General features: G+C 47.7%; 2 protein-coding genes across 6 annotated transcripts in view; both read right to left on the reverse strand.

Moving 5' to 3' along the window:
• Nucleotides 1–25,338, reverse strand: part of AP2M1 (adaptor related protein complex 2 subunit mu 1) — a 28,514-nt gene extending 3,176 nt beyond the window's left edge. The window contains exons 1-7 of the mRNA XM_065640319.1: nt 25,272–25,338; nt 14,257–14,369; nt 8,555–8,820; nt 7,068–7,150; nt 2,715–2,850; nt 2,477–2,618; nt 39–158 (exon numbers count right to left, since the gene is read on the reverse strand). Of these exons, the coding sequence (XP_065496391.1) occupies nt 39–158; nt 2,477–2,618; nt 2,715–2,850; nt 7,068–7,150; nt 8,555–8,820; nt 14,257–14,330 (821 nt within the window). The 5' untranslated portion in view covers nt 14,331–14,369; nt 25,272–25,338. The remainder of the gene's footprint in view (nt 1–38; nt 159–2,476; nt 2,619–2,714; nt 2,851–7,067; nt 7,151–8,554; nt 8,821–14,256; nt 14,370–25,271) is intronic.
• A 731-nt stretch (nt 25,339–26,069) lies between these two features.
• Nucleotides 26,070–27,503, reverse strand: part of DVL3 (dishevelled segment polarity protein 3) — a 32,390-nt gene continuing 30,956 nt past the window's right edge. For 3 of the 5 annotated variants that reach the window (XM_065639792.1, XM_065639788.1, XM_065639795.1), the window contains one exon: nt 26,070–27,501. In XM_065639792.1, coding sequence (XP_065495864.1) covers nt 27,467–27,501 — 35 coding nt within the window. In that variant the 3' untranslated portion in view covers nt 26,070–27,466. The remainder of the gene's footprint in view (nt 27,502–27,503) is intronic. The other 2 variants (XM_065639793.1, XM_065639790.1) reach the window with 1 other exon arrangement.

Here is a 27,503-nt window from a genome sequence, read left to right on the forward strand (position 1 = left end):
ATTCCACCACCCGTCTGTTCACCCCACCACCACTGTACCTCATGAGCTCAAACTCTCCATCTGGTGGAATGAAGCTGATGCTTCTCTCAGAATCAAACTTGCTGAGCCTCACACACTGGTGGAAAGTGCAGTCGTCAATGGCGATTGACTGTTTGCCACTAAAAAAAATTAACAGGAGAGTTAACAAATGCAAAGCTGCAGCCCTGCTATCTTGGTGCAGTCAAAGTCTGCCCAGGCAGAAGCTACTCTACAGAGCATGTTGCCATTGCAAGTGTCCAGGAAAGGGGGAGGCAGGGGACAGCAGCCTCTTAGCTCAGACTTCCCTTGTTTCGCCACCACAAAAATCTTATTTCAGGAAGCTTATTTGAAAGAATTCTCTCCTCTCCCCAAAGAGCAGAAAGATCAGAGGAGCACCCTTCTGTCACAGCCAACAACACGATGCTTGGGTTTGCCTGCCAGCAGCACCTCAGTACCACAAGGGCAACTCTGCCAGCCCAAGTCTTCTTGCAGCACAGTTCAGAGGAGAGAAAACACTTTCCTGCCCACAAAGCTATCCCACTGCCACACAGCCAGGAGATGCCAGGTTCAGGGTCTTCCTGTTCAGAAATCTCTTCACAGCTGTTGATTTCCACACTGCTAGCAGGTGGTGCAATTCCAAACAGATTTGCCAAAGACCACAATATTATGTTGTAAAAGTCTGTATCTCTCACTTCTTAAAAAAAAAAAAATCTACACAGCTACCATCTGTCCATCTAGGTGCAGCAGCCTAACCTGTCAGCACACAGCTTGTACTGAGTTCTGGTCTCTGAGAACACCTTCCTTGATACAGGTCCCAAAGTCAGCCAAGAATTCTTCTCAGCTACTGACAGGGACTAGAAGATGAGAAGATGGTAGCAACAGAAGAGGCAGCAGCACAGAGAAGGTGCAGCAGTGTGATATCTAGGCTGCCTCAGCTGCTGGGAGCACCAGGACAACCATGCACATGTGCTGAGACAGTACAAGCACTACAGGCAGGTTTGGCTGTTCTAGGAAGCCCCATCACCTGCACAAACGGGAAGCAGACTGACCCAAGGCTGGCTGGCTGTTTAGTTACACAGCCCAGAGCTGTAGTTTGTGCTTCATAAGTGGAAGTAGTTTCTCCTAATCTGCTTCCCAGATGACAGCCAGTGTTAGCCAACTAGTTGTTGTTTCTTTGGAAGAGTGCCAGGGAAGCCCTGCTGCCTAGCACTGCTCCAAGTCCCAGGCAGCATTACTCAGGGTTTGGCATTGCCACGTACTAGATGCCAAAAAACAACTGGCAGCAGCTGTCCCTCTTGGTCACCTCAACTAAATGCTTCTGCAGAGTGACGACTCCAAGCTCTTGACTACTGGAGAACCACCTAGCAAGAGTCCCTGTCCATTTTGCTTCCGTAACTCAAAAAACCAGTACATTTACATGCAAAGGCACTGATGGCACAGAAGCTTTGGGACAGCATTACTGACTCTTCACAGGCCTACACAGATGATGTTTTCACTTGGGTATATCAACTACTGGGCAGCCACTTGAGGCTCATCCATTTTACCAGCTAGAATCAGGTACAGGAAAGATGGCTTAAAGGTGACAGTGAAGTGATAGCTCTTGGCTTGGTTCTGACAGAAAAGGCAAATAGCAGCTCAGCTCCACTTACAAGAACCATCATGGAAAGTGTCTGAGATCCAAGTTACATGCACAAGTCACATAAAGCAAGAGACAGGGAGGACAGCAGAATGTACACACAGCTGAAGCAGATTAGCTACCTTCCCAATTCACTGGGGGTCAGCAAACAAACAAAAAACAACCAAGAGAAACATAGTTGAGTTGCAAATGGTTAGTGAGAGAAAAGTGGCAGTCCCTTTCCTTTTAACTCCTCACCCCAACCAGGAAGAGGCATAAGACCTGTCTTCAGCATCAATGTGGGTACTGACAGAGGTGCAGCTGGGAAGGGAGGTGGCTGGGCTCCCAGAAGGGATGAGCCTCCCATCCACACAGCCACAGATCACCTGTGTGTCAGCAGAAGAGGCTCACCCAGCATTTGTCAGCTGTTCTAGTTGTGGGAACAGTTCAGGTAGAGCAGGCTGTGGTTAGAAGGGTTCCTTCGTTGTTCCTTGGGAGCACTACTAATGCCTCCTATGAATAAAAGAGTCTCTGGTACCAACTAGAACCACTAGAGACACAAGTTCTGGGAAAATCCATCTTGGGTAAGTGTTTCCAGCTGCAAGAACTCCACACTTATCAATACATTTGAATCTTAACACTTGAAGAGCTGTAGAGAAGCCCTCTGTAGAGCCCCTCAGGCTGGTAGCTTGCATGACAGCTGACCTACCCAGAGAAAAGTTAGCAGTAACATCTGAAAGCAAGAAGATATTAGCTTCATCTGTCAGATCAGAGAAGCTGCTAAGTGCTGCCCTTCTATAAGAGTCCCTGGTGGCAAGTGGCTTTTACCCCAATGCCTCTTACCTTTTCCCCGTTTCATCCGCAGTCCCTTTGCCCTGTTTTTCAATGACAATCTTGTCATTCATGCCAAACTTGCACTCTGGCATTCCACTCAGGTAACTCTTCATCACCACTCTACCAGAGACATGGGCACTCAAAACTTGACCTGGTGTAGAGAAGGGCACAGTTCAGAACATTTACACAAGTCCCACTCACAAACCTTGAAGGGGAGGAGGATGCCAGCTCCACATCTTCTGCTTACCCTGGGGGGACATCAAGAGATTCACGCTCTCCAGCACATCAAGAAACAGTTCATTGCGACGATATTTGATCCCTTCACGTCTCCATCCAATCTGTCCAGTCACCTGGCTGGTGATCTGGGACTGCTCTTCCTTAGTCTGAAGAAGTTACATATTAGACCTCTGGATAAACTTAGATAAACTCAAAGACTAGGAAAGCTTGGTCTAAATCTAAGAGCCAGCACTTGCCATTTATTACACACAACTGCTTTTGACACTTAGATACAGGTGCTGTCACACCCCACCCCCCATGATTTGGTCATTCTCTCCTCAATACAGCAAATCCTATGCCTAACTAAAAATTGGCCATAACGCCAGCAGGAAAGGTTCGTCCACTAGGCTACATGTAGGTGCAGGGAGACATGGGCTCCACCGATGACATTCAAATAATGTTTCAGACTGTCACATCAATCCATGTTAAGCAGAGAAGCAGCTGACAGTCCAGTTCACATCCTTATCAAACATGAAACCTAGTACCACAAGACAGCTGGTCCCCAAGGACTGTTTCTTAATGCATGCGGTCATTAGAGTTACACAGCAACACTAACCTAACACTCATCTAACAGTGTCCAGGCTCTAAGCCTCCTGAGAGCACTAAGGACTGTGTCAAGAGGCACTGGGAGGTTTCCTACCTGATGCTACAGGCGGGGTCCAGTCACACGCAGAAAGAAGTAGATGTATAGCAGCAAGTGCGGCGCGCACAGGGTTAACAGGCAAGCAGGTCAATAGCAAGAAAAGGAAGGAAGGGAGAAAGAGGCAGGTTAGGCTTAAGGCTACCTCAGGACAGGAAACAAAGCAGGTTGGCTCATCGTTAATTAGGTAGCTAATTAGCACAAACAAGATGAAGGCTTTGACCCTCAGTTTCCCTCAGGAAACCCAGCACCCCTAGCAGTGAAATGGCTTTTCAGACTTGGCCCATTATGCACCACCCAAATGCAAGGTAGAGCAGAGGCAGTGATACACAGGACAAGGAACGTTCCCAGTGACGTTGCTATGCAGAGCGGACTCCTCATGTCGCCGTTCCTAAAGCAAGCCCAGGATGTTTACCATGGCACAGATACCCAGACTAGGAGAAGTACAAGGCAGCCAGAACTGCAGGCACCTTAAGGCTGGGTCCTGTATGAAGTTTTATCCCTGTTAATTCTGCCTCTTCCACTAAAATGACTGCAGAAAGTGGGTCCCGCCCCAGCAGCTGTGCCCTGGGCCCACAGGGTGGCAGTACATGATCTCAGCTTTGAACCAGCAGTGCCTTGGTTTCACACGTGCTCTTGCCAGAGACACAGTCACTCTTTGAGCAACCAGAGTCATTATAGTAACATATAAGAGGCAGAGAGTTTTATACCCCCTGGGAGCTGCCTGGGTATGTGCTCAATGCAGCACAAAGTACCTCCCTTGTCTGCGCCACAAAAAAGCCTCCTTATCTGCCTTGTTCAGTGCTTTGTGCAGGCTTAAAAGGAACAGAGAGGCACGCATAGATATAACACCCAGTTCTCTGGCTTCCAAAGGAACACTGATCATGTGCTGACATTCCTATCTCCTGCAACAGTGTCAGTGCCATGAACCTCTACTGGTCACCACAGAAGGTGATCAGATGGATCTGAAAGCAGATGCCCCAGAAGAGCTGAAGCTGAGATCACCCAGCAGCACAAACGCTCCCTAAGGTTGGGAGGGAAGGCACTTGGGTCTGAAATTTCTCAGGACTGGAAGCTTCTCTGAGCTGGACAAGTCAGCTAAAACAGGACAAGAATATCCAGCTTGTTGTACTCGGTTGCCAGCATGCTGCCTAGGCTAAACGCAGACAGCTACCAGCAGGTCTCCTGGGCTCTGGCAGCCGGTGGCCCTCTCCCCATCTTCAAAAAGTAACACTAGTGCATTAGCACTAAATTACGTCTAGGGTTTGGAGAAACACTGTAACTAAGAGTTGTCCAACTCACATTCTCAGAAAGCACTTTGGGAGGAATAAAATCACAACATCCAGCTAGTTAAGGAAGTCTGGACAGATGTAGCGAGGATTGGGAGAGCTGAGAACTGAGCACACAGAGCACAGCTCCACCTCGAGGTTAAGAGCAGGTTTAGCCTCTACTGAGAAAGGTTCCTGAGCCAAAGCCTGCGTCAGTTCTGATACAGGGCCCGCAGCCCTGAGATTTGAGTACAGGGCTACTTTGTGGGCAAGAACTAGGAGTGAAATAATGTTGCACACCAGCCCCTTTTTAAACCTGTACATCACACCACCCCATGCCCAGAGCACAGGAGTACTTTCCCTTGGCAAGCAGCACAGCAGTATCAGATCCACTTTCGAAAAAAAATAAAGCACATCTTTTATTCAGCAACCATCAGCCCTGGAAAGACCACTGTAGCCATACAGGGTGGGCATTCAGAGGGCAGCAGCTCAGTACACCTCAAATCTTTCATTGAGAGCAAAGCCAATTGAGTAGAGTTTGGAAAGTCTGCTGTAACTGCAGATTTTGCTCCTTAAGTTCAGCAGAACACAAGCCCAAGGAAAGCACCATCAAAAACTAAGCTGGGATAAGGGAATGCAGATGACAGACCACCCAGTCCCAGACCGTGGCCCTAGGTACCTGCCAGAAGCTGGATCTAAGTGAAGGAGCTGTTGGAAGCTAGATGTGCCAGAGGGCAGACAAGGAAACATGGCAAGTGCTGTTTCAAGTGTTGCCCTGACACACTGTGCTTGGAAAGGATTATTTCTGCTTTTTGAACTGGACTGCACAAACTTTCAACATAGAGCAGAATAACTGCTTACTTATGAAAAGCTGTATTCCGAAACTCTTTGTAGGGGAAGGACTAAACCTGCTGTTGAATGCAGCAAGATGCTGTGACAGTGGTTTGCACACAAACAGCACAGAAGTTTTTAGAACAGGAAAAAGAAAAAAAAATAAAGAAAAAAAAAGAAAAAAGAGCAAGGGAAGGAAGTGAGGGTGGTGGTTAGTTTTGAGTTTTTCTAGTAACAGGAGCTGACTCAGCTATCTGGAGTGCTGACTGCCCAAAACATCAGATTGCAGAAGGCCAGAGGGATTTACATTGGGGCTGGGGGACTGAGACCAGACATGCTCACATCTGGCCACTAATACGTGCATGTTCTCTTGCAAAACACTATTTGCTCTTCTAGCAGGAAATATATTGCTCAGGGGCAGCTTCTCTCTCACCTCCTTCTGGAGAGACACAGCTAGTCTTGCTACTAGTAGATTAAAAGTTTAAAAAGGGGTTCTTGGGAAGTCAGTGCTGATGAATGGAGTTGAACCAGAGCCTCCAGAGACTTTGACCTCTGCTTATCCTTAACAAGGACAGCCGCTCTGCAGGCTCTTGTTTAGCACTTTGCTTCTGTTTGTACTTTGGGATTGAAGTCTCACCCAGATCCCTGCTGCAGAGAGCTTCACTACAAACTGACTCCCAGCTTTTCTCCTGACTCACCTGCTACACAGGGAAAGGTCAGAGTTTTAGGCTAAGTCCTCACTATGAGTTGCATGGCTGTGTCAGATGGACAAGGTGAGCAATACTCCTTGGGGACACAAGAAACAGAGACTGTAACAGTCCTTTGGTTTCAGATGTTGAGCATGAGTTGTCCAAGATGGGAAGCCTAGTTTTGAGGACTGTAGCAAGATTAGAGCTAGTGTAAAACACATTCCCAAGAACAGTCCAATTTAAGTGTCTTTTTCCCCACGTGTCCTTCACCTTCTACTTCCACATAAACTCTGTTGCAGGGGTGAACACTGTGCCAAATGCACAGCAGAGATTCACATCTCCAACATGATAAAGCTCAGACTGCACTGATGCTGCCTGTAACATCTTTGCACATCAGCAACAGAATAACATCAGCTTCCTGACTGACGGCAAGATTCACAAGGCTGAAGAACACTGTGTTACAAGGCAGGCATCAAATCCTGACAGCTCAAAGCACTAAAGGCTGGTGGAGAGCTGACCTGCTCAGTGAGATTTAAACAGAAGAACTGCTTCTGGTTCAGCAGGTATATTTGTTTATCCTCTGTCAGAAGCTGACACAGAGCAGAGCCTGAAGCCAGCAACCATTTACATGCAAGGGACTGACATTATCCTAGCTCAGGGCCTTTCCTCCCACATCTTACCACGCACCAGGGAACACGAGGTCGCACAAGCGCAGAGACACCTAGAATGAGATGCCACTGAGCTACATCCCTGCTGGGGTGTTCTCAGTCTACTCAGGCACCGCCACTCAGCACAGGTCACATGCTTAGTTGGTAACTAAAACTGTACTTTCTTGAACAGGCTTACAGAAAGTTAACCAGCAGAGCAGTGCTGTACACCAAAATTCCTCTGGTTACCTGACTCTTGATGCCTTGCTGAGTGATGAAGGTCTTCAGGGCCCCTGTTTCAGAGTTCTGAGGATAGCCAAAGTCCAGGATTTCTACAGAAGTGTAAATGAAGGTTAGTTCAGAGCTGCAAGGTATAAACATGCCAACCGTGCTATTCATTCCTATAAGGAGGGAGCCAATTGGTGCACAAAGGGTGCTTACACATTAAATTTCTGGATAAGCTGCTGGAGCATTCATTACCAAGAGAAAAGAAACAGCCTTGCTAAATTGACTTCTCTGTGCAATATTTTGGAGAGAAGGGGTGATGGAAAGCTGCCCAACTGACAAATTTGGTGGTTTTTAAATACAGTTGCACTTCAGGACTAAAAATCAACTAGACTAGCCATGTGCCCAGGGCACACTGAGGAGTTTTTCCAAAAAAAACAAACATTCAAGGGACAATAGGGAGGGTTTATCCAAGAGCAGAACAATCTATCTTCGCAGCGTTTTCTTTAGGTTTTGATTTTTGTACAAAGATGTAATAAAAATCAAAACCTAAAAAAACCCAAACCAACCAAACAAGAAAACCAGCAGAGTAGGAGCACCGCGGGACGATCAGTGTGGGAGAGAAACAGAGGTTAACCACAGACAGCTAGTGCACTTAACACCCACTCCCCTCGAAAAGGAAGGGAACAACCACAGGAGATCTAGAGAAGGAAGGGAAGGCCACTAACTTGAATACTGAGGAACACCACACTGGTAGGTTTTGATCTCACTGTGCCTACTGGGAGACAGCAGGGACTGACCAAAGCAGCCCAACAGCAGCCTCTTGTTCTGCCCAGAGGGAACAGAGAACCCATCAGTCACTGTGACCCTTGATTAAGAATCCCACATGTGGTGCCTTGTCTGGAAAACAAACTGAAGCATAACTAATAAAAAAATGCCTATGTTGTGCAAAACAGGGAAAGCTCAAGGCCAATCTCCACAGGCAAGCTGATAGCACAAGCAGCTGAAGGGACACTTTTATTCTGTGGTGAAATTTGGAGCCGTATCACCGGGGGACATAAGGGTGGGACAGAGCAGGTTGGGTTTCATTAGTTTCCTTCTGCCTCAGAACTGCCCCCAAGAAGCAACTTAAGAGTGGCAACCAACCCCAGCCAGCCTGGGGTGACTGTTAAGATACAGAGCTACAGCCACCTGGGCACCAGCTGGGATGCTAACAACAGCCCTACATCTGCACAGGATCCGCTCAGAATCTGGGGTCCAGTACCAGCTGCCTCATTTACACAAGTGTACAGCTCCCAGCACTTCAGCAAAGCGAGCCACTACCCACACAGGGCTACGAGCTTGAGACGTTATCTGCACTTACAGTACAGGTGGTATTAGAAAGCAGAATAATTTTGAACTCAGTCACACACGTTAAAAATACTTCAAGGATTATTACTATATCAAACTAAGCTAAGGGTTTTAGAATGGCCAAGTGCAATATCATGTAACAGATAAGGGAAACATCTCACCATCCAGTAGCTCGTAGATCAGCACAAAGTTGTTCTTTATGTTCTCCTCACTGATCTTCCCAAAGTAGGCAGTCATCACGTCACACATCTTGTAAAGGAACTCGAATACCATGGCAGCGTTGACATTCTGCTTGGTGACAGCAGCCAGCCAGATGTTGGAACGCTTGACATGGAAGAAACTTGTGCGGGCGATGTTGGTGACAGGCGAGCGCACCTGCTGCCGTGCGTGGATGACATTGACACGGAAGGCGTCGACGGCATTCCGCCTACGAGATCACCGAAGATAAGTTAGTGCAGTGTGCATGAAAACACGCTGGCTGCACCGTTCTGCTTATGCGATTAATCAGACACTGAATTTCAAACACCAAGCTCACTTAGGAAGGGTGCCTGGGGATGTTTCTAAGAGGGAGAAGTGAAGGCTCTGAGCAGAGTTAGACAAATTCTGCACAAACTGAAGAAGGGAGAGCGCTACTGATCTCTAAGGAGCTTCGGACTACAGTGCAACTGTAGTCAGAAGGAGAAGCTAACCTCCATCTGGAGTCAGATGGTGAAGGAACCTTCCTTTCAATTAGTTTTGCTAGTGCTCCCAATTGATTGCCATAGCCAGGAACAAACACTGTAGCAGGTTATAGCTCAAGGAAGAGCCCAGTTTTGACCAAACACCTAGTTACTGTCTACTCTGCGTGCCCAGGCCTTCATACTCTTGCGTCAAATCAAGCTGTAGTCTCCCAAGATATTTGTTGATGGCAGTTCCTCCCAGACATACCAACGAAAAACCAGCAAAACCTACCTGGGTCAACCTGACAGTCAGTGCCCAGGTACACCGTGAAAGGGAGCGCTGGTTCTCAGATCCACCTAACCTCCATACCCCAGGCACCACGATGGGCAGGCTCAAAGCAGCAAGCAGGACTAGGAACACTTAGGGCTTTCCAGTCACACGTCCTCTCAAGCCTGCTAGGCTTTAGAACAGGTCTCTTGCAGATGGAGTTAGGGTCTCCACGGTGCAATGTGCTCATAGCACTGCATGACATGCACTGGACAGTCCAGTACTGTTCACGGTGAGGAGTTTCTGCACAGTCCCAAAAAGGTGCTGTGCAAGCTTCCCTGAGCTGCTGCCATCTTTAATCCAAACCATCTCTACACTAGTGACAGGGAACAAATCCCTGCGGGGTAAACAGGGATGCCAGAGTGGCATCCTGGATGCCAGCTCTTCTGCACTAGAGTTTCCTTATCTCATAGCTACAAGTCATGATAAACTCCCCAAATTAAGTTAAAGTCCACCAATCTTAAGACGACAGGAAGGAAGCCTGAGTGTTTTATGACAAGACTGAGACTTAAAGCCATAATCTTAAAGTCATCAAGCTAAGACTCATCTAGTTGTGCTTTATTAATTCATACTCTTAGAGACTGTAGAACAGGGAGTCTTCTGACTGCAGCATCAAGGCCACAGTACTGATAATGCAGAACCATGTTTGAGAGCAGACAGTAATAATACCCTTGCAAGCAAGAATACACACATAAAAAATGCTCATAAGCATTGACCGTTGTCAACAATCCAGCAGACAGTTCCAAGTCTGAAAACAAAAGATATTCAAAGGAACATATGCCACCACAGCAGGTGTTTGCTCCTTGAAGGTCTGGGTACATATGTAGAAGCTTCATCAGTTAACACATTTCCCCATAAGCAAAATTCTGGCCTTCAAATACTTCTCAGGTTTTATTGCTCCAGAAGGTTTCCAGGTTTGAGTTCATATTACTTTTTTATGGAAAAAGGTAGAAATTAAATTTAATCTACTAAAAAATAACAGTATCTAAAAGCCCCACTCCTCCCCTCCAGAAAGCTTTGCAAGGAAAGTTCAGCTTGTTCTGGAATGTTAGCCCTCCCAGCCTCAAGTTCTAACCCACTAGAACTAGTACCAGAACCAGACTGGTGGGCACTAGAGGAGAAGCCTCCGGTCGGTGAAGCTTTTCTAGCACACCAGCTGCCCCCTGTGCCAGTCGTGGCCTACCACGCGTCTCTTACCTATTGCTACAGCAGCCAATGAGATGGGATGGACAGAAATGGCGCCAGCGGAGAAAGGAGTGACAGCAACAAGAGAAAGGGTTAGAAACACACACACAAGGCACAATGAATCCAAAGAGATAAGGAGAGACCAAACAGCACCCCCACCCCCTGCTCCTGGGCACGAAAGGCCAAGGTGTATTGGATGGACAGTAACAAGCGGTGGCAGCAATGAAGCCGTCGCAAGGCACAACGCTGACATGCCATGGTCAGGCCACCAGTGTTGACAGACTTGTGTTTGGTTAAAATTTAGGGCTAACTGGGTGTTTAGTCCAGATGAGCTGCACCTGTATCTCATCAGTGATACCCAGTCTGCTCTGCTAACACATGTGGCAGGTCTTGGAGGGAAAAAACCCCAAAGCCTCAGGCTGAGGCGTCACCTGGGGACTGTAGAGTATCAGGTATCTTCTTCCCAGTCTGCCTCAGAAAAGGGCTGCAAGCCTGAGAGGGCATTTCTATGATAGTATTTCTTACTTGAAGCTGTTTGGGTTAATGCTTTCTGGCTTAGTCCAGCCAACAGGAAATACAGCAAGTCTGATAGAGCTGGAGCACATCTGGAGAGATACAGCACATCCCACCGATCCAGACACTGCTCTATCCAGCTTGCACTTTTTCCTTAAGGATCAAGAGCCATGAAGCCAAACTGATGTATTAGAAGCTCAGAAACCAAATGCCTGTTATGTTTAAAGTGCATACAGTTTGTCATGTAAGCTGCTCAGTTTCAAAAAGCTGATTTTTATTAAATAGCTGCATTCTTAAATACAGGTAGGTTCTCCCAATGACCACGTCATTGAAGAAAAAGGCACTTGAAGATCACAGTAGAGTCCTTCATGGTATCCTAAATTAAATTCATAGTGCTTTGCCTTTTTTTTTTTTTTAATTATTAAGAGGCTGCTTATGCATGCAGCTAGCTGCTATACAGACAGATGCGCTACATGCACTAAAGCCATTCTAGGCTGCAAGCAAAGAAAGTCTAAGTTTTGTGGTATTTCTGCTTTTAACAAAGTCAAGGGAAGGGTTTCTTCATTGACTATCACTTTGCTCATTAATATTTGAGCTAGCATGTGCTTATATAGACCCTTAAACTGCAGAAAGCAAGGGATTCTCATAAGCACAGATAGCCTTTAATCTCTCCCAGCACAGGCTGAGGCTTCAGAATGCCAAAGGCAAGTGCCAAGACCAAGAAGTCTTAATGGTCAGTCACTCAGAGCACACAAGAAGACAGACAGCAGCTGTTCTCATTTCCCATTCAACCTACCTCCCAACAAACTGGATGGGCTCAGTCCTCAGCACTTCAGATCTGTTGTTTAAGAATTAAAAACTGTATAGTACTCCAGAAGTCTAGTCATCTGGTTATTTGGTTAGAGACGGAACTCCTATAGAGTTGAGTATGAGATACAGTATCACAGCTATTCCTTTCCCTTCCTCCCTCTGAAGATTGGGATACTAAAAATAAAAACCCACTTAAGTAGACCTGGTATTGATGTTAGTTCAGACTAGGAAATGTCAGCTACCCAACTCCACTTGCTTGCTATAGAGCTGAAATTGTCAGTTACTTGATTACACCACAAGATGAGATGTAGCCATTTTAAGACAACATTTTTAATAAGATTACACATCTAAAAAGTTGTAAACCAGGTGTTAAGGCCTGTTTCAGAAGGACTCCAACACCTTGGGGAGTGAGCTTGGTTAACAGCCAGCACAACTCCAGCAAAGTCACAAGACTGACACTTTCACAGGAACTGAATGAAGAATTTCACTCAAAGGAACATTGACTCCTGAAGTCCTAGAGAAAACAATTGAATCTTTTTGGCATCTTTTGCCAAATGAAGAAGTTAAGATAGGATCAGGCAGGAAATCTCATTTTCTGGTTTTGCCTGGCCAGCTGGCACGAAGTACTTTAGCACATACTGAACACAAGTCACCCACTTTGCAAGAGGAATGAGCCACAATAAAAAGCAATAGAAGATCACTACATTAAAAATAACTACTTCACTCTCCAGTTTAAAGGGCATTCCGGCTGTGGAGATGTAAATTAAAAGGCCTTGTTGAGTAAACATGACTTCAAGTACAATCCTAACTGTTTTTAGTTTGCAAGCCACAGAAAAAAAATCTTCTTGCCAGAAACTGCAGTAACAGAATCCCTAGCCTTGCACACAAGGTCTTCTCAAAGTTTGTCAATAATCCAGCCTGGCTTGTTTCAGTCACTGTCATACCTATTAATGAGGAGATCTTTACAAAGTCAGATTTGGCTCTGAAGAGCTTCAGCTAACAAATATTAAAGAGTTAGTAAAACAGAGGAGCAGTAAAACTTCGTAGGCAGCAGTGTCCTGCTTCAGAAATACAAGGCTTCCTTGCCTCAGCTCTGTGTGGAAGATCTGGAGTAATTTAGCCAACCTCAGAACAGCTACTTTATTCTGACTTGGTTTGACCTGGAGCAAATCAGGAGCTATTTAAAGCGCATTAGGGGAAGTCTTACGACAGACACTGTGTTGACTGCTACTCCATCAATGAAACAGTGCAAGCCTTGACTAGTGGCTAGTTCTGCCTCAATTTTTAACCTCCACTAGACAATCCATAACCAGAAGAGACACGCTCATCAGACTAGCAGAGTCTGAAACAGATTGGCTTCATAGTTGTTGTTCTTTTTAATTCACAGCAACCAGTTATTTCACAGCAGATCCTATTACTACTCATTGTGGAGACCTGATACTAACTATTTTTTCCCCAAACTGGTCAGATGGATCTCTCTCGTTGGACTTAGAATTAACACCTACCACAGTCCTGCTTCCATTAGCTATGTTTTGACTCTGTTAAGTTCAATTACTAACTTCCACCTATTGCCTAACACTAATGAAAACCCACAAGGAAGAGTAATGTTGCACAAAAAAGCCACTTAAGGTTTTCAGTCCAAGCAGCACTTCATATCAGGTTCTTTACAGCACTATCCACTGCCTATGACACCAAAGTTTAATAAGGTTCCTCCTGGGAACTAGCAGCCTAAGGATTACACAGATCCAGTCTAAAGGAGCAACATAACACTTCTGTAAGTGCAACAAGACACCCACAATCTACTGAAGGCTTTCAGCACTTCCCACAACTTTAATTACCCAGTGAATGTAAGCTTTTTACAAACAAGGCTGCCATACAAAGCTGGGGGACAGAATGCCAGCTTTAACAAGACTGCTTGCAGACACAGCTTTCCAAATGCCAGACTATAGACGGTCTTCTGCATGCCTGTGCTTGATGCTAGACATCTGTATTTGAGACCAATTCAGGGCCCTGGTTGTAGTGCATGGCAGACAGCTCCCACATTACCACTCCTGTAAAGTTTTAACGATTATAGACTCCCACAGTGGCAGTCCATGCTGCTGAAGCATTTGGAATAACAGCCAGATCTCTACCATCCAAAAGAAAGTCCCAGGTTTACCTGCAGGCCATCCTTTACTATCGTCTGTGGGTGACCAGGGCTTAACTTTTTTTTTTTTAATTTTTTTTCCTGAACTAAGCCAAGAGCAGCAAGTTGAGTTGCGGTCTCACATGCATGCACAGCTAACGCACAACAAAGCAGCTCTGGGTTGTTATCTGCAACAAAATGAGACAGAAATGCAAAAACCAGGGATGCAACAGAAGCACTTACCCAATGTCATCCCGGTAGACTCGAGAGATTAAAACCTCTCCTTTGTGATTATAGATGAATAAGCCTCCGATCATGGTGGAACTTTAGTCTTCTCTTCCCATGTTGCTTAAGACCTGAAGCAGGAGAGGACATCCACATTAGTAGGCTGTGTGGCAACAAGCAGTACAGCAGGCACAGACTTTGGTACCTGCTGGCTACTAGCCAGGGCACAGACACCTTTTGCCATACACATCCGAAACCAGAAGACAATTCTTACAACACCTGTGGCGGTGAGGATCTGAGAGCACACATCTTGATGCCACGGGACTAATGAGCTCCAGCAGATTGCAGGGAGGGACAAGTGGAGGGCATGCTCAGATATATTCCTGGAAGTCTGATGGGCTACTTCACCTAATTTATCTGGCCAGGTTAGCAAATGGCTGAGGCCCAGTAGCACAGCTAGAGACTCAGGAGCAGCTCAGATGCTGGGAATGACTGCCTGGTTCATGCTTACATCCTGGAGAGTACAGAGCTCCTTACTTAAAAAGAACTATTAGAAACAGTGTTTTACTTTGAAGCTGAGGGAAGCAGCCTAATTGCTGCAGTTACAGATTATACTTTTTGATCTGCTGGGATTTTATATGGAAAAGTGTGTTCCCAATGCACAGTACAGACTGCAGGTACCACAACAGACCCAAGCCCTAACCACATGCCAGTCTCTTCAGACCAGTGTTCCCTCACGTTTGCTGCAGAACTGCCCCTCAGGGACACACGATAACAAGGACTCAATGCAGAAGCCCACCGAGAACTAACTGTCTTGCTCCAGACCTAAGGAGCCACCGCCAGAGTTGTGACAGAGGCCCAGCTGAGTGACCTCCTGAGCTTGTCTGAAGCAACTGAAGAGCCCAGGTCTAGGCGAGGACATACAGCTACCGTGCATCCTGTAACATGTTGGGCTCTGAATGTGACCGCAATTTGTAGCTAGGACTAGGGCTTTGAATTAGCACTGAAATGGATGCAGGCTTACTTCTCATTCCATTCGTCAGCATGGATGGATCGAGCCTCAAGTACCTGCCCTAGCCCTTGAATGTGAGAAAAAACAGGCCTGGAATCACAACCAAATCAAAGACCCTTTATTTCTACTATAAAGTGTCTATCTCCCCAATGACCAAGATAAAAATCATATGTATTCATTGTTAGTCATTTTGCATGCAGTCCATACAAGTGTTTGAGATGTCACTAAGCCTGTGGCTATATGGCAGGGGGTTCTTAGCAAGTACACCTTGGTTTATTACCAATTTTAGAGAGTTTTTATATAGCAAACGCTGCAGCCTTTGCTGATCCTGAGCAGCAATACTTACACTTCAGAGTCCAAACTGAGAGCATCCAGGCCACAAGGTGCCATTGGAGCAGGAGATCTCAACTGTGACCCACATTAACTGGGAACTAGCACCTCAGAAGTTACCCTCTTCAACTGCTCATCTCTTTCTTCAAAGGAAAGTTGCTTTGAGGAGAGCTACAAAGCTGGTGGACATTACTGACACAGAAGACTTTTTTTTTTAAATACACAGCTACTTCACCATATCCCATTCCTGTAGTCATATGCATTCCTATTCACTTAGGTCCAAGTCATAATACTCACTCTAGCAACTGTTTGGTTGGGTCAGTCCAGGGAAGAGCACTACAAATGTGACAGGGCGAGCCTTGTGACTAGGTCTGGGGACAACCACGTAGGTATTTCTTAGCTTTGGCCCTGCAGAGCACTAGATAACCAACCATCTCGACACTGCTGTTAGGGTGGGTTAGTCTACACCCTCTTGTCTGGGGTGGGTGGAAAGGATAGGGAGAGGCCGGCCCAGAGACACACTGACAGGGACCTGATACCGTTTGCCCAGGAACACAGCAAAAATGAAGTTAGAGTAACCTGGCCTCAGATCATCTCAAAGGTCAGAGAAAAAAAAAAAAAAGAATACAAAAAGCAAGACACATCAGAAGGACAAAAGGACTCCCAGGGTAGAAGCCTGGAGTATTAAGAGTAATGTATCCTCTAAAAGTCACATTCAAGAAACTAAAGTAGCTGCCTATTTGAAGAAGCTACTGCAGACGTGAGCCCTGTGCTAAAACAAGGATTATAGTGCAGCCACTACTTTTAATTTCAGAAAGACAAAAAAAGAGATTTCAAATTCCATAAGGTTTTACATCAACATTTTTAGCTACACCTACTGAGTCCTCAGAGAGTACTATTACACATACTTCTCTGCTATGGGTCTTCAGCTACCAGATGGCTCCTTCTGCTCATTAAAAGGAAAGAATCAAAAAGTCAGTTAAGTCAAAATAGCGAGAAACAGACAGACGAGCAGTTTTCCCAAAGCTCAGTATTGAGCTTCCTGGCTTTTACTCCCACCTTCTGCTGGCTGAGTGTCTCTAGCTATTAAGATGCTGCCTCCTGCCACTTGTCAGTGGCTTCGCTTGGCACTGTCATCAACACTTTGATGTCTGAGACTCCATCTAGCACATAAACAGTTTTCAAATATGTTTTACTTCCATTGTCATTAGTGACACTTTGTAACTTCAAGACACAAGTATTTAATTTACTTCCAGGGTAAATCTCTGTAACCAAACCTATAAAGACAGAGGCAGCACAGTCAGAGACTACCACGTAGTGACAGAGTGGGAAAAGCCTTCTGTGGCTGCTGTCACACGTAGGGGACTGAGGCTGCACAGTGTGGCTGGCAGCAAGGCCAGCATCACCTCACCAAAAGACAGACAATCCGCTGGTCAACAGACCAAAACCAGGACACGCTGCCCTGACAGGCATGCAAGGCTGCTAAAGGTAACATGCAGGGACAGAACCCAAAACATGGAGAACATCTGTTTGAATACAGTTGCCCAACAAGTCTGGCAGATGCTGAGGCTGTAATTCAGGAAATGTTTGAAAAGTCATTCACACAGGACAAATGATTAAAAAAACCAGAGAGAACCATTATGACAATGAAAGCAACTTGTTGCCTGCTCTAGGAAATTCTTTCCTAATTAGTATTTTTTCATTCCAGACAAAAGACAAAGATGACTTTTCAGACCACTTCAGTGCTTGCTGGCTTCCACATTCGGACATGGACCATTGCTGCCAAAGGCAAAGAAGAGTTACTGCATCCTCTTTAAGACTTACATTGTACAGAGGAATTTCCTGGAAGCTTATGCAACTGGTCAAAGCTGGATCATATGAATCCCACAAACCCCTTCCAGGAGACTCCTAGAAAGCACATCCTAGTCTTAAAAAAAAAAAAAAAAAAATCTCCCTCTTGGGTTTTAATGCTGCTTAAGTTATTTGTTCCACTATTTTTAGCATAAAGGAAACTTCTGCTTTGATGAGCACCAGGATCAGACACCCAGCACATACAAGACAAAGCACCTTGCTAGCACAAGCCAATTGCTTTCTGAAAAACCCTTGGACTGAATATTTACTACATTTCTATTACACATGTAGAAGACCACTCATCAAGCTTTATGTTGGAAATTAAAAGCATTCTCTTAGGAAGATCTACAAACTTCAACTGTTCATTGAGATAATGAGGCTATGCTACATTAGAACATATTCTGTAATAGCTTCACTTAAGTTACATGCAAAAATATCAGTATTTTAATTACATCACAGTACTAGGTAGCAGAGTCAACTGCTTGCGTATATGTTAGTAAAAACATGTTAGATGGAGAGTAGATACAGCATGATCCAAGTGCTTTTAGTCTTTAAAAAGAATTCTTTGTCAATGCAAAAAAACGCCAAACTTATTCTTTATACATACTGGGAGCTGAGTCCAGGTTTCACTTTCCACAGCCAGTCAGCTCCTAAACAAAGCGGCTTCATTTGTGCAACCAAGAGACAGACTGGGTCATGCTGCAGATCTGTTAGCCCAGTGACTTGTCTATGACATTGGCAATGAAGGGACAGTCAGATAACAGCAAGGACATGTCAAGAAAACACTCCCCAGGAGAACCCCCTGCAATGGCTTGTTTATTTAAGAAGTCTCAATGGATCTCTAAAGCACTTGCTCAGTTTCCTCTCAAATCTCTGCATCAGCAGCACCATATGGAAAAAAAAATCTACAGTTTTATAACCACAATATAAAAAAGCCCTACTTTTAAGCCTGCTTTTTCTTTCTTCCCCCAGTTTTGTTTAATGGCCTCAAGTTCACATATAGGAAGCAGCACTGAAGAACGAGCCCCCATTCTCTACCTCCTCTTATCACCCTCACTACCGCTTCCCCAGATGGGGTGTTCCAACCTTACCCAGTTGCTCTTCACAAGGAAATCGCTTTATGCTTTGGTCTTTCTCAGTGTCTTCCTCTCAACATCTTCCTTCTGGAAGTGAGTGCAAAACTGCACAAGTTACTCAAGATATAACCAAACCATGATACAGACAATAATATAATCATGCATATTCTCCTTGGATCTTTTCCTAGTGGTTCTCAATATTTGAGATCATCAGGCCTCTGCGGCAGTTGAAGGACACATGCAGTATAAACCTCCCGCTGCACTCTCACCTAATGACATCAGGAACCAAAGAGGTCTCAAGCACACAAGGTTTTTAACACAATCATAAGCAGATCTTCCTTGCTCTGCTTGACATCTGCAATCCAGCATCTTGAAGAGCTCCAAGCACCACAAGCATAGATGGCACAAGGGCACCAACACAGCTCGCAGCAAGTTTGGCTGGGTGCTGTGCTGCCATCTCAGCCAGCTTCACCAAGCGTGCCCACCATGAAAGTTCAGGGAACACTGACAATGTTCCAGTCGTCTGCTCAAGCCTTGCATTACACCCCTCCCAGACACCCTCCCCACTACAGAGGAACTTCCATCAGCTAATGGGAGCATGTCCACACAGCTGGAAACTCGAGAGGTAGAATGACTGGCCCAAAGATATATGAACAGATGAGAGGAAAGCTATACAAAAGGCAGCATGCAAGAGAAAGTTGCTTAAGGCTTAGCGAGAAGAATGGCTCTTTAAGATGACAATGGCTCTCCTTAAAGTGGCTGCAGTGAAAATAAGCCGGCTTTGTTTTGATCCTCATTTGTGCTTCAGCACAAGTTTCACAGATATCAGTTTCAACTATTTCAAGACCACCCTGCAAGTAGAATGATGTTTTTATGGTACAGTTTAGAGTTGGTATGATCTTCCACACATTTTTAAATAATGAATAGTTTTCTTTTCAGATCAGCTCTGAAAATGAAAGATCTTAGTGCTTGCAACAGTTAAGAACTGCAGGGAACAGAGCTCAAATTAATCTGAGGCTGACATTCAGTGACTCACGACTGCCGCAATCAGAAGGACTCAGAATAAGAAATCCACAACAGGAGATGGGTTCATCTGCTCACTGTGCACAAGCAACATGACTCAGAAATCCTCCCAGTACCAGCATTGCTCAATCAGCCCTCAGTGACTCATCCTGCTCCTCTCCACAGCCAGGCCTTTTCTAGGGAGCTGGCCCTACACGGGTTTTGAGTCTCCTTGGGCTAATAGCTCATTGCAAGACACAGCCTAAGAGCCAAGCCAAACGCTTCTTCAACTGTTTATCACTAAATGCCTGCAAACTAAGATGACTCTAGCTGAAGACCTTGGATTAATGGTGCATCAAGTGCATTTTCAGAGCTTTGCAGCTCTGCTCCTTCTGTTTCCCTACCTTGAACATATGGTGACCTGCTCCACACTGCTGGCAACAGCCCCCTTTTCTAGTTACAGTATGGATGGATTTATTCTAGTTAAAGTACAGAGAAGATCCACATGTATGTTGAATTCCCACCACTTGGTGACTAATCACCTTAAATTAAGAACAACAGTCCTCTCCCAACACACTCCAAACTGTTCAAGCAGCCAGCTACTGGGGCAGAGTGAGATCTAACACCGAAGTGCTGCTCCTACCAATGCCTACAGCCAGTAGGCTTCTCACTCTGCGGCAAAGGACTCACATTCCCATATACTTCTATTTCAACCCATAAATAGAACACAAAAGGATTGTGAAGAGCACCGTACACAGATCACATTCTCATACACCCTTATAAACGCAGTAGGAGTTAAGGCTGCATGGAAATGCATTTTCACTCGAGTGAAAAAATGAGAGCACCGAGATAAAGCTTTATAGTGACTGTGGCAAAGTTAGGACATCAAGACAGCCAACTACCAAAAAAAAAAAAAACACAAACAACAACAAAACCCCCCAATGCTACATATATAAAAACAAAATGCTGAGATGCGGATTGAACGCATTTCAGTAGTTACGTAACTGAAAAGCAGCAGGATTAGCTGGACCTACAGTGACTGACGTGGTAACGTGCACCTTGTAAAAAGAAGCAAGCATGCTCCTCTCAAATCATGTCACTGCTCGTGCTGTGCAGAGGACGTGCTTTAGGGAGCGTCCCTCTCTCAAAACATCATAACACGTCAGACCAAGCCCCAGAAGCCAGTCTGCAGCAGTTCAGCTGCAGACCGTAATCAAGGGAGTCCAGAGAGAGGTAACACACAATACAGCACAGTATCTGAAAACCTGCCTTTGTCCATCAATTCTATTATAGATGGAAAATGCTCATTTTAGTAGGTCTGACCTAAAGACAGGTGGTTCTTCGAAGGCCATCGGACTGTCCTTTCAGACCTATGTTGTGCCACATGCCTGGAACATGTGGGTGCAGCCAGCAGCACAGGCTTGGGCAGCAGGATCCTGCTGCTGGGCTGTCAGCAGCTTCGCATATTCTGGGATGCAACAGGTGGCTGAACTGGGAGCTACCTAGTGAGATGATGCAGTAAACCTGCACTTAGCGAGTGGGGTTTCAGCAGCTCCCTCCTGCTGCATGTAAGAGCCCAGCCTTCCACTGCCATTGCCTCTTCATGGATTCCGACCTAGAACAGCTGCAGAAAAAAGGACAACATGCAGTGTGGAGCTTTCTTAGACTAAACACAGCAGATGTAAGGAAGGGACTAACAAGGATAGTTTGTTCTCTCTGTAGCCATTTGTTTGTATCTGCAACAACTCTTCCAGAAACACCACAGCAAACAGTACCGATTCTCCAGCCGTAGTCCAGTGCATTAGCCTCTCATGGTCTCTCTGCTTGCGAAGTTGTAGCATCACACCAGTAACAGAACACCAGTTTAGTACAGCAGTCATCTGTTCATTAGGGTACGAAAGACAAAGTTGAATGCTACTCTCAATCCCAGATATACACAGACATTTAAACAAGTGACTTTCTACAATACATTTGTCCCAGGTTACACCATGCAGACCATTAATCCTTCCCTGCAGGAGCAATGCTAGCTTCAACCTACACTAAAAACCTCAGAACACAGTTATCTGCCTTTTGTAACTGAATTTGCACAAATGAGAACAACAAAAAAAGCTGATCTGCTCAAATTCACCACTCAGGAAAAACAGTGAATTGTTAGTTTTTTGCAGTGGCAGGAGGCAACATGGCTGCAGTAACCACAGCTTCACATCCAGGCAAGAGATCCTTGTTCTAGCCCTAAAAGAATGAGGTACTGTCTGAAGGAAACACATAATTAGCAACATGCCTACGGCCTAACAGTACCAGAGCCACCATAAACTTTGAGCATATATTGGTATTTTTGCCTCAGGAAAGAGCAAATGCAGTTTTCCTGATAATGCTGAGCGCCTTTGTCCATTAATTTTAAAAACGCACCTTCAGGATCAGCTGTAGTTTACCAAGCCTGCTCTGCAGGTGCTATTCTCACTACAGAGATACCTCTCCATAGAAGAGCTTTAGCATCCCAGGTGGTGAAAACAAGCATGTGACATGGTCTGCCATTTACCTTCAGCTCAGCCTCTGAGGCTTGACCAGCAAAGCTGAGGGGACTCCTGCTCATCTCTAATGCCATTTTGGCCACAGCCTCACAGTGAAACAAGCTGTTGGCATTATTGACTTTCTCGTGCCATCAAGTACAGGGTACGAATAAACACAAGATGACCAGCAGTGAGCCCAAAACCCAGCTGCTCTGGGCTTTGTCACTCCCATTTTAAGCAGCTAAAAGCTTCCCACAGCAGAGCCATCTTTTTGCTTGAAGGAAGACAGGAATGTTCATTAATCTACACAGCACATCTAGGAAACAGGAACCACAAGTCAGTTCATAAGCTGGTGCAAGGCAACCAACCCATTTAGTAGTCTATTAAAAGAAAGTTTGGGTTCTGACTTAACAGTAAGTAAGACTTCTGTGCATTAATGAGCTTACCTAACTAAGCAGTTCAAGGTACATTGGCTGCCAGAGTTCTCATCCAGGAGGAAACCAGGAGAGGTCCTGAAGTTCCTACCCAGCGGACTGAGGGTAAATCACCAACTGTAACAATTTCTGCATTCCAGAAATCAATATGATCTTGGACAAGTGACAACAGCTGAAGCGGGATGGGGATTAGTCAGGCTGCTCTGGCAAACGGGACTTATTCAGAAAAACCAGCCCTTTCAGGCCAGCACTAGCCATTGTCAAACCAAAAGGCTTACAGCTTACAACAATGTCATAACTCCACCAGCTAATCCAAGCATCTAAGCTTTGCTTAGAGGGCTGCATTAGCCACTGTCCAGGTGGTCATGGGCTGCACTTGATTTTAAACAAGAGTAGCTGCAATCACTTCATCCTGGGGAACAGGCTGCATAATTTAATTAAGAGGCAATACCGTGAGCTAAAGAGCTACTGAGATAAACCCATCAGTTTCAGAGAAACTGTTCCTATTTTAAACCCAATCCCATAAATCCCCATAACCAGTGGGCAGGAAGAAGAGCACATTCAGCTCTTAGCAGGCTCTCCTCCTACGGGCTACTTCTGCGTGTAAGACACACAGCCAGTCTAAAGAACAGCAAGAGATAAATCCTGACACAAGAAAGCACAAGAAGCTCCCTTACTTAACATGCCTCTCCACCTCATTCCACGTCCAACCTTATCTGAGCAGCCTCAACGACTTCTTCCATTTCTACCAGCTCTTCCAAGGCAGTTTTGAAGTCAGTCTGAAGCAACGTCCACTTGCTTTTCACTCTTGAGCTAGAAATCTGAACAGTGACTTGCATTCTATTGATCTTCTAACAGCAGAGGTTAGAGACAAGGACTATGGCCTGAGTAAGAGCTTGTATTCTGCAGACCAGTGATGGTCTGGGTGCCCTGACTGGCCAGTGTTTCTCTCTGCTGTCACTGTGGAGCAGATAACTGCCATTTCACATTCTATGCCTCAGCCTGCAAGCTTTTAGCTGAGCTGCCCACCTCCCGCTGAGATCAAAATAATAATACGGCTTGCTAGTAACTTTTGACTCTGTAGGTAGTTCACCAAAAGAGAGAGGCTGACTCTGCCATACACACCAGTTATATTTGGGCACCCCAGGCTGCACTTCTGTCCATCCTCCAATTAACCCCAAGAACAGCCTTTAAATACTCTAATGGTCTTTAGTAGTATCAGCTTAGGAAACCAGTGCAAGACATTGTGCTGCAAAAGACAGTGTCAGCTTTATGATTTCTTGATGCAGGGATGAGGCAATTTTAACGAGGTTCGCAGGAAGTTTCTTTACAAAGCCTGTTTTGTTTAGTGATTGTTCCCATTCCATTAAAAAAAAATACTATCAAACCAGAGTGCATTTCCAGTCATCTGTGCTTCAAAGAACTCAAGATGTAACCCTTCACAGCCTCCAGACTCAACTCTTCAAAGGCCAGAATTGTGCAGTCTCAGGAGGAGGAAGATGACAGCCGTAACACCCTTCAAGGATATCTCAAATGCTCTCCCTGGGAGAGAACACAGCCAGTTTGCAGCCCAAAGAATGCCAGGTACCTTTGTCACTAGATGTCAGTAACATGGCACTTCCTACAGAAGAGAAGTGATGTCTCCCTTCTGACAGGGAAAATATGGAAGCGGGCAGTTTGGCAGCATCTCCTCACATTAGATTGTCCCTGAAGCAAAACTCACAGGGACAAGCACAGCTTTTACTACAGCAAAAACCAGCAGCTGCAGCTGTGATAGCATTTAAGCAAGTATTGCCCAAGACACCACATGAGCTTGTATAGTTAGAAACCTGCAATACCTGGACTCCTGAGCCGCAGAAGCCATCCAGACTCACCTATCTGGGAAAGTTCCAGGCTCGGATTTCGGCAGCCTAAGGCTAAAACTTGACAGCAGCTTTGTCATACTAAAGCAAGCAGAAAACAGAACGTGGAATCACACAGCTTGTGTAGAGAAGACAGGGATCAAAAGTGAGTCATTTCCTAGTGGGGAGAGAAGTCAACTGCAGTGGATGATAAGCACAGGCTGCATTTCCTGAGCTTTACTGAATCCAAAACCCGAACCCAGAGAAGAACGGAAGCGCATCTAGAAGAGCCATTGGACGAGAGCCCGTTTTAAGCCTCCGAACCAGCACAGCACCAGTTCTGCCTCAGCAGGTTTGCCGGGGGGGAAGCTAGAGGCTGCCAGCCATGACCTCGCTAATTCCCGTTCGTGCCAGCAGCCGAGGCAAATCATTTGAGGGGAAGCTCCCGCCCGACCCGAGCGGGAGACCTTTGCTCGGGCTGACCCGGCACGGCGGAGCGGGCCCTTCCCGGCCGGGCTGTGCCGCCCTCGCACCGCAGCGCTGCCACCCGGGTATGCCAGCGGACAGCCCATTAACAGGAACAATTAAGAACCCCCCTCAACCCCGAGCAACGCGCAGGCGGGTTACCGAGCTCCGGCGGGGCTGGGACCGCCCGGCACCGACCGAGGCTGAGGGAACCCCGGCAGCCCCGCTTCACTCCCGCACGGCTCCGGGGGCAGCCCCGCGCCCCTCCCCGGGGGCAGCCGGCGGGGACCCCGCCCTGCAGGAAAGCCCCCCGAGCCTGTCAGGGCCGCGCCCCGCGGGGTAGGCCCGCGGACCCCCACCCCGGCGGACACCCAGGGAGCCGCCACCAGCGGCAGCTCGGCCACCGCCCGGGCATGGCCGCACAGCGAGCCCCGCCGCAGGAAGCCTCCCGCAGAAGGGAAAGAGGCCGTGCGCCCCGCCGGGGAGCGGGAGGACGGCCCCGGACACCTCACCTGCCGCTGCCCGCCGCCGCTCGCTGCCCTGCGCCCAAGATGGCGGCCGCCGCCCCCCCTTCCTCCGCGCCCCCCCTATCACTGCAGAGCCGCCGCGCGCATGCCCCGCCCGCGCGCCGCCGCCCGCGCGCATGCGCCGCCGCGGGGAGGCGGGGCTCGGCCGCCGGCGGGGGCGGGAAGGGCAGTCCCGCGCGGAGCCTGCCGGGAGTTGTAGTCCTGCGGCGCGGGGCGCGCTGGGAGTTGTAGTCCGGGGAGGCGGCGTGGCCGCCGCGCCCACGCGTGGGACAGCGCCGGGGCGGGGCCGCCGGTGGGGCACAGCGCTGCGCCCGGGCAGGGAGGCTGCGCCACCGCCGTAGAGACCCGAAGGCACCGTTCCCCTCCACGGGGCTGCTGGCTCCCCCCCGCCCCAGCACCGCGCAGGGCACCGGCAGGCCCGGGGCTCGCCCGCTCCCCCTCCCGGCACCGCTGCGAGCGGCTGCGCCCAGCGCCGGTAGCGCCCGCCGACAGACCGGCACCGATCCGACCCCTCAGGGAACGGGGCGCCCGGGGAGATGCGAGAGGCCGCGGGCCGGCCCCGCACCGGAGAGCCCCCGACCCTCCGGGGAGGGTCAGCTGGAAAACGGGCTCAGGCACAGGGTTCCCCGGTCCTGCTGCGATCTCCTGCACAGTGAAAGGCGGGAGGACAGAACAGGAGGTCGGGGAAAAACAAAAAAAACCCACCAAAAAAACAATACCAGAAGGCAGGAGTCCAATAAAACTATGTTTATAAATAAAAACAAGGAGAATGGTTTTGTTTTTATAAAACCCAGCGGGCAGGGCAGGGCAAGAGCAGTGGCCAGGGAAGCTGCTGGGTGGCATCAGGAGAGGGGGGACAGGCAGGAGCCTGCAGTGCCAAGATGGGGACAGGAGGGTGGCAGAGAGCGGGCAAGGTGACTCCAGCGGGCAGAGGGACAGGAAAGGCTTCAGGGAGTCACAGGGAGATGAACTGACAGCACACGAGGCTGGCAGAGAGGTTGCAGGGGCAACGCAGACCCCAGAGGAGCAAAATACATTTAATCTCCAAAGTATAAAAACTGCAAACATGAGAAAGACAAAAAGAGGTAACGCTCGCAGAGAAAGCCACGGTGTGGCAGGAGGAGCAGGCATCAGGGCACCAGCACCGAGGGGAACAGGGCTGATCATGTTCATATTGTACCGTGCTTGACCCTGGACGTGGGGAAGGGGCAGCTCGAGCCCAAGGCACGTCTCCGAGCAGCCAGAAGAGGAAGTAAAAAGGACAGGGAGCACCAGAGCACATGGACTCAACTGTTCTGACACATCTGCAGGCAACAAGGCCACGATTCGGGCTCCAGCCTTGCTCCCAGCAGAGCTCAGGTCACTGCCCAGCGACAGTCAGGCTGTCCCAGCTCTGTCCCAGAGCCCTGTCCCTCCTGGCAGCTGCACCAGCAGCACACCTGGTGCCGCATAGGGGGAGACAGACTTGGACCCTTCATCAGGCAAATACAAGGGACCTCCATCTTTCCTCAAAGTATGAAAGCAAACTAGTTGTGCCCTTCCCTCACCCACTAACTCCATCCAGGCCCTTGAACATGTCAGACCACTGAGCAGCAGCGTGACAGCTGGAGGGGGAAGCCACAGCTGGCACAGCCAGCTCTGGCGGGGGACAGCCCCGACAAACGGGACGGGCAGCAGCGCCTCGCAGGTAGGAGGGCAAAGAGCAGGACAGAGGGAGCAGAACTCTGCCCTTGCATCCCCCCACAAGTACCCAAGAGCAGGTGCAGGGCCTTGAGTCGCACAAGACTGTGCAGGAACCTACTGCTGCTCTGGGCTGAACACAGAGGCACAGCCCCAAACCTCCCGGCCTGGGCAGGGCGAAGGAGGACTTGGCCCTGGCCCAATACATGGGCAAGAGGAGGGAGGTAAGAGGGAAGCGGGAGCATCTCTCCGCTCCCTGGAGGCACTGAAGCCCTGGAACATTCATGCATTAGCCAAAAGGCAACTACAGCGGGGTTTAAAACGCATATATAAGGCTGGTCCCTGCTCCCCTCTCAGGGCTGCGGGAAGGGCAGGGCGTCTTCCGCGAGGGGGAGGAAAGAAGCCATCTTCAGCGCCATGTGTGCCCAGCGCCCTTGGAGCTCCGTGTCCTCCTGTCGGGCCACGCCACGCTCCAGCTCTCCCCCCCACAGACGGCAGGCTCAGAGAAAGTCAAACACCCCGTAATTCTTTGCTGCT

This window comes from Caloenas nicobarica, chromosome 8 (genome assembly GCF_036013445.1).
Source record: "Caloenas nicobarica isolate bCalNic1 chromosome 8, bCalNic1.hap1, whole genome shotgun sequence".
NCBI classification, from domain to species: domain Eukaryota; kingdom Metazoa; phylum Chordata; class Aves; order Columbiformes; family Columbidae; genus Caloenas; species Caloenas nicobarica.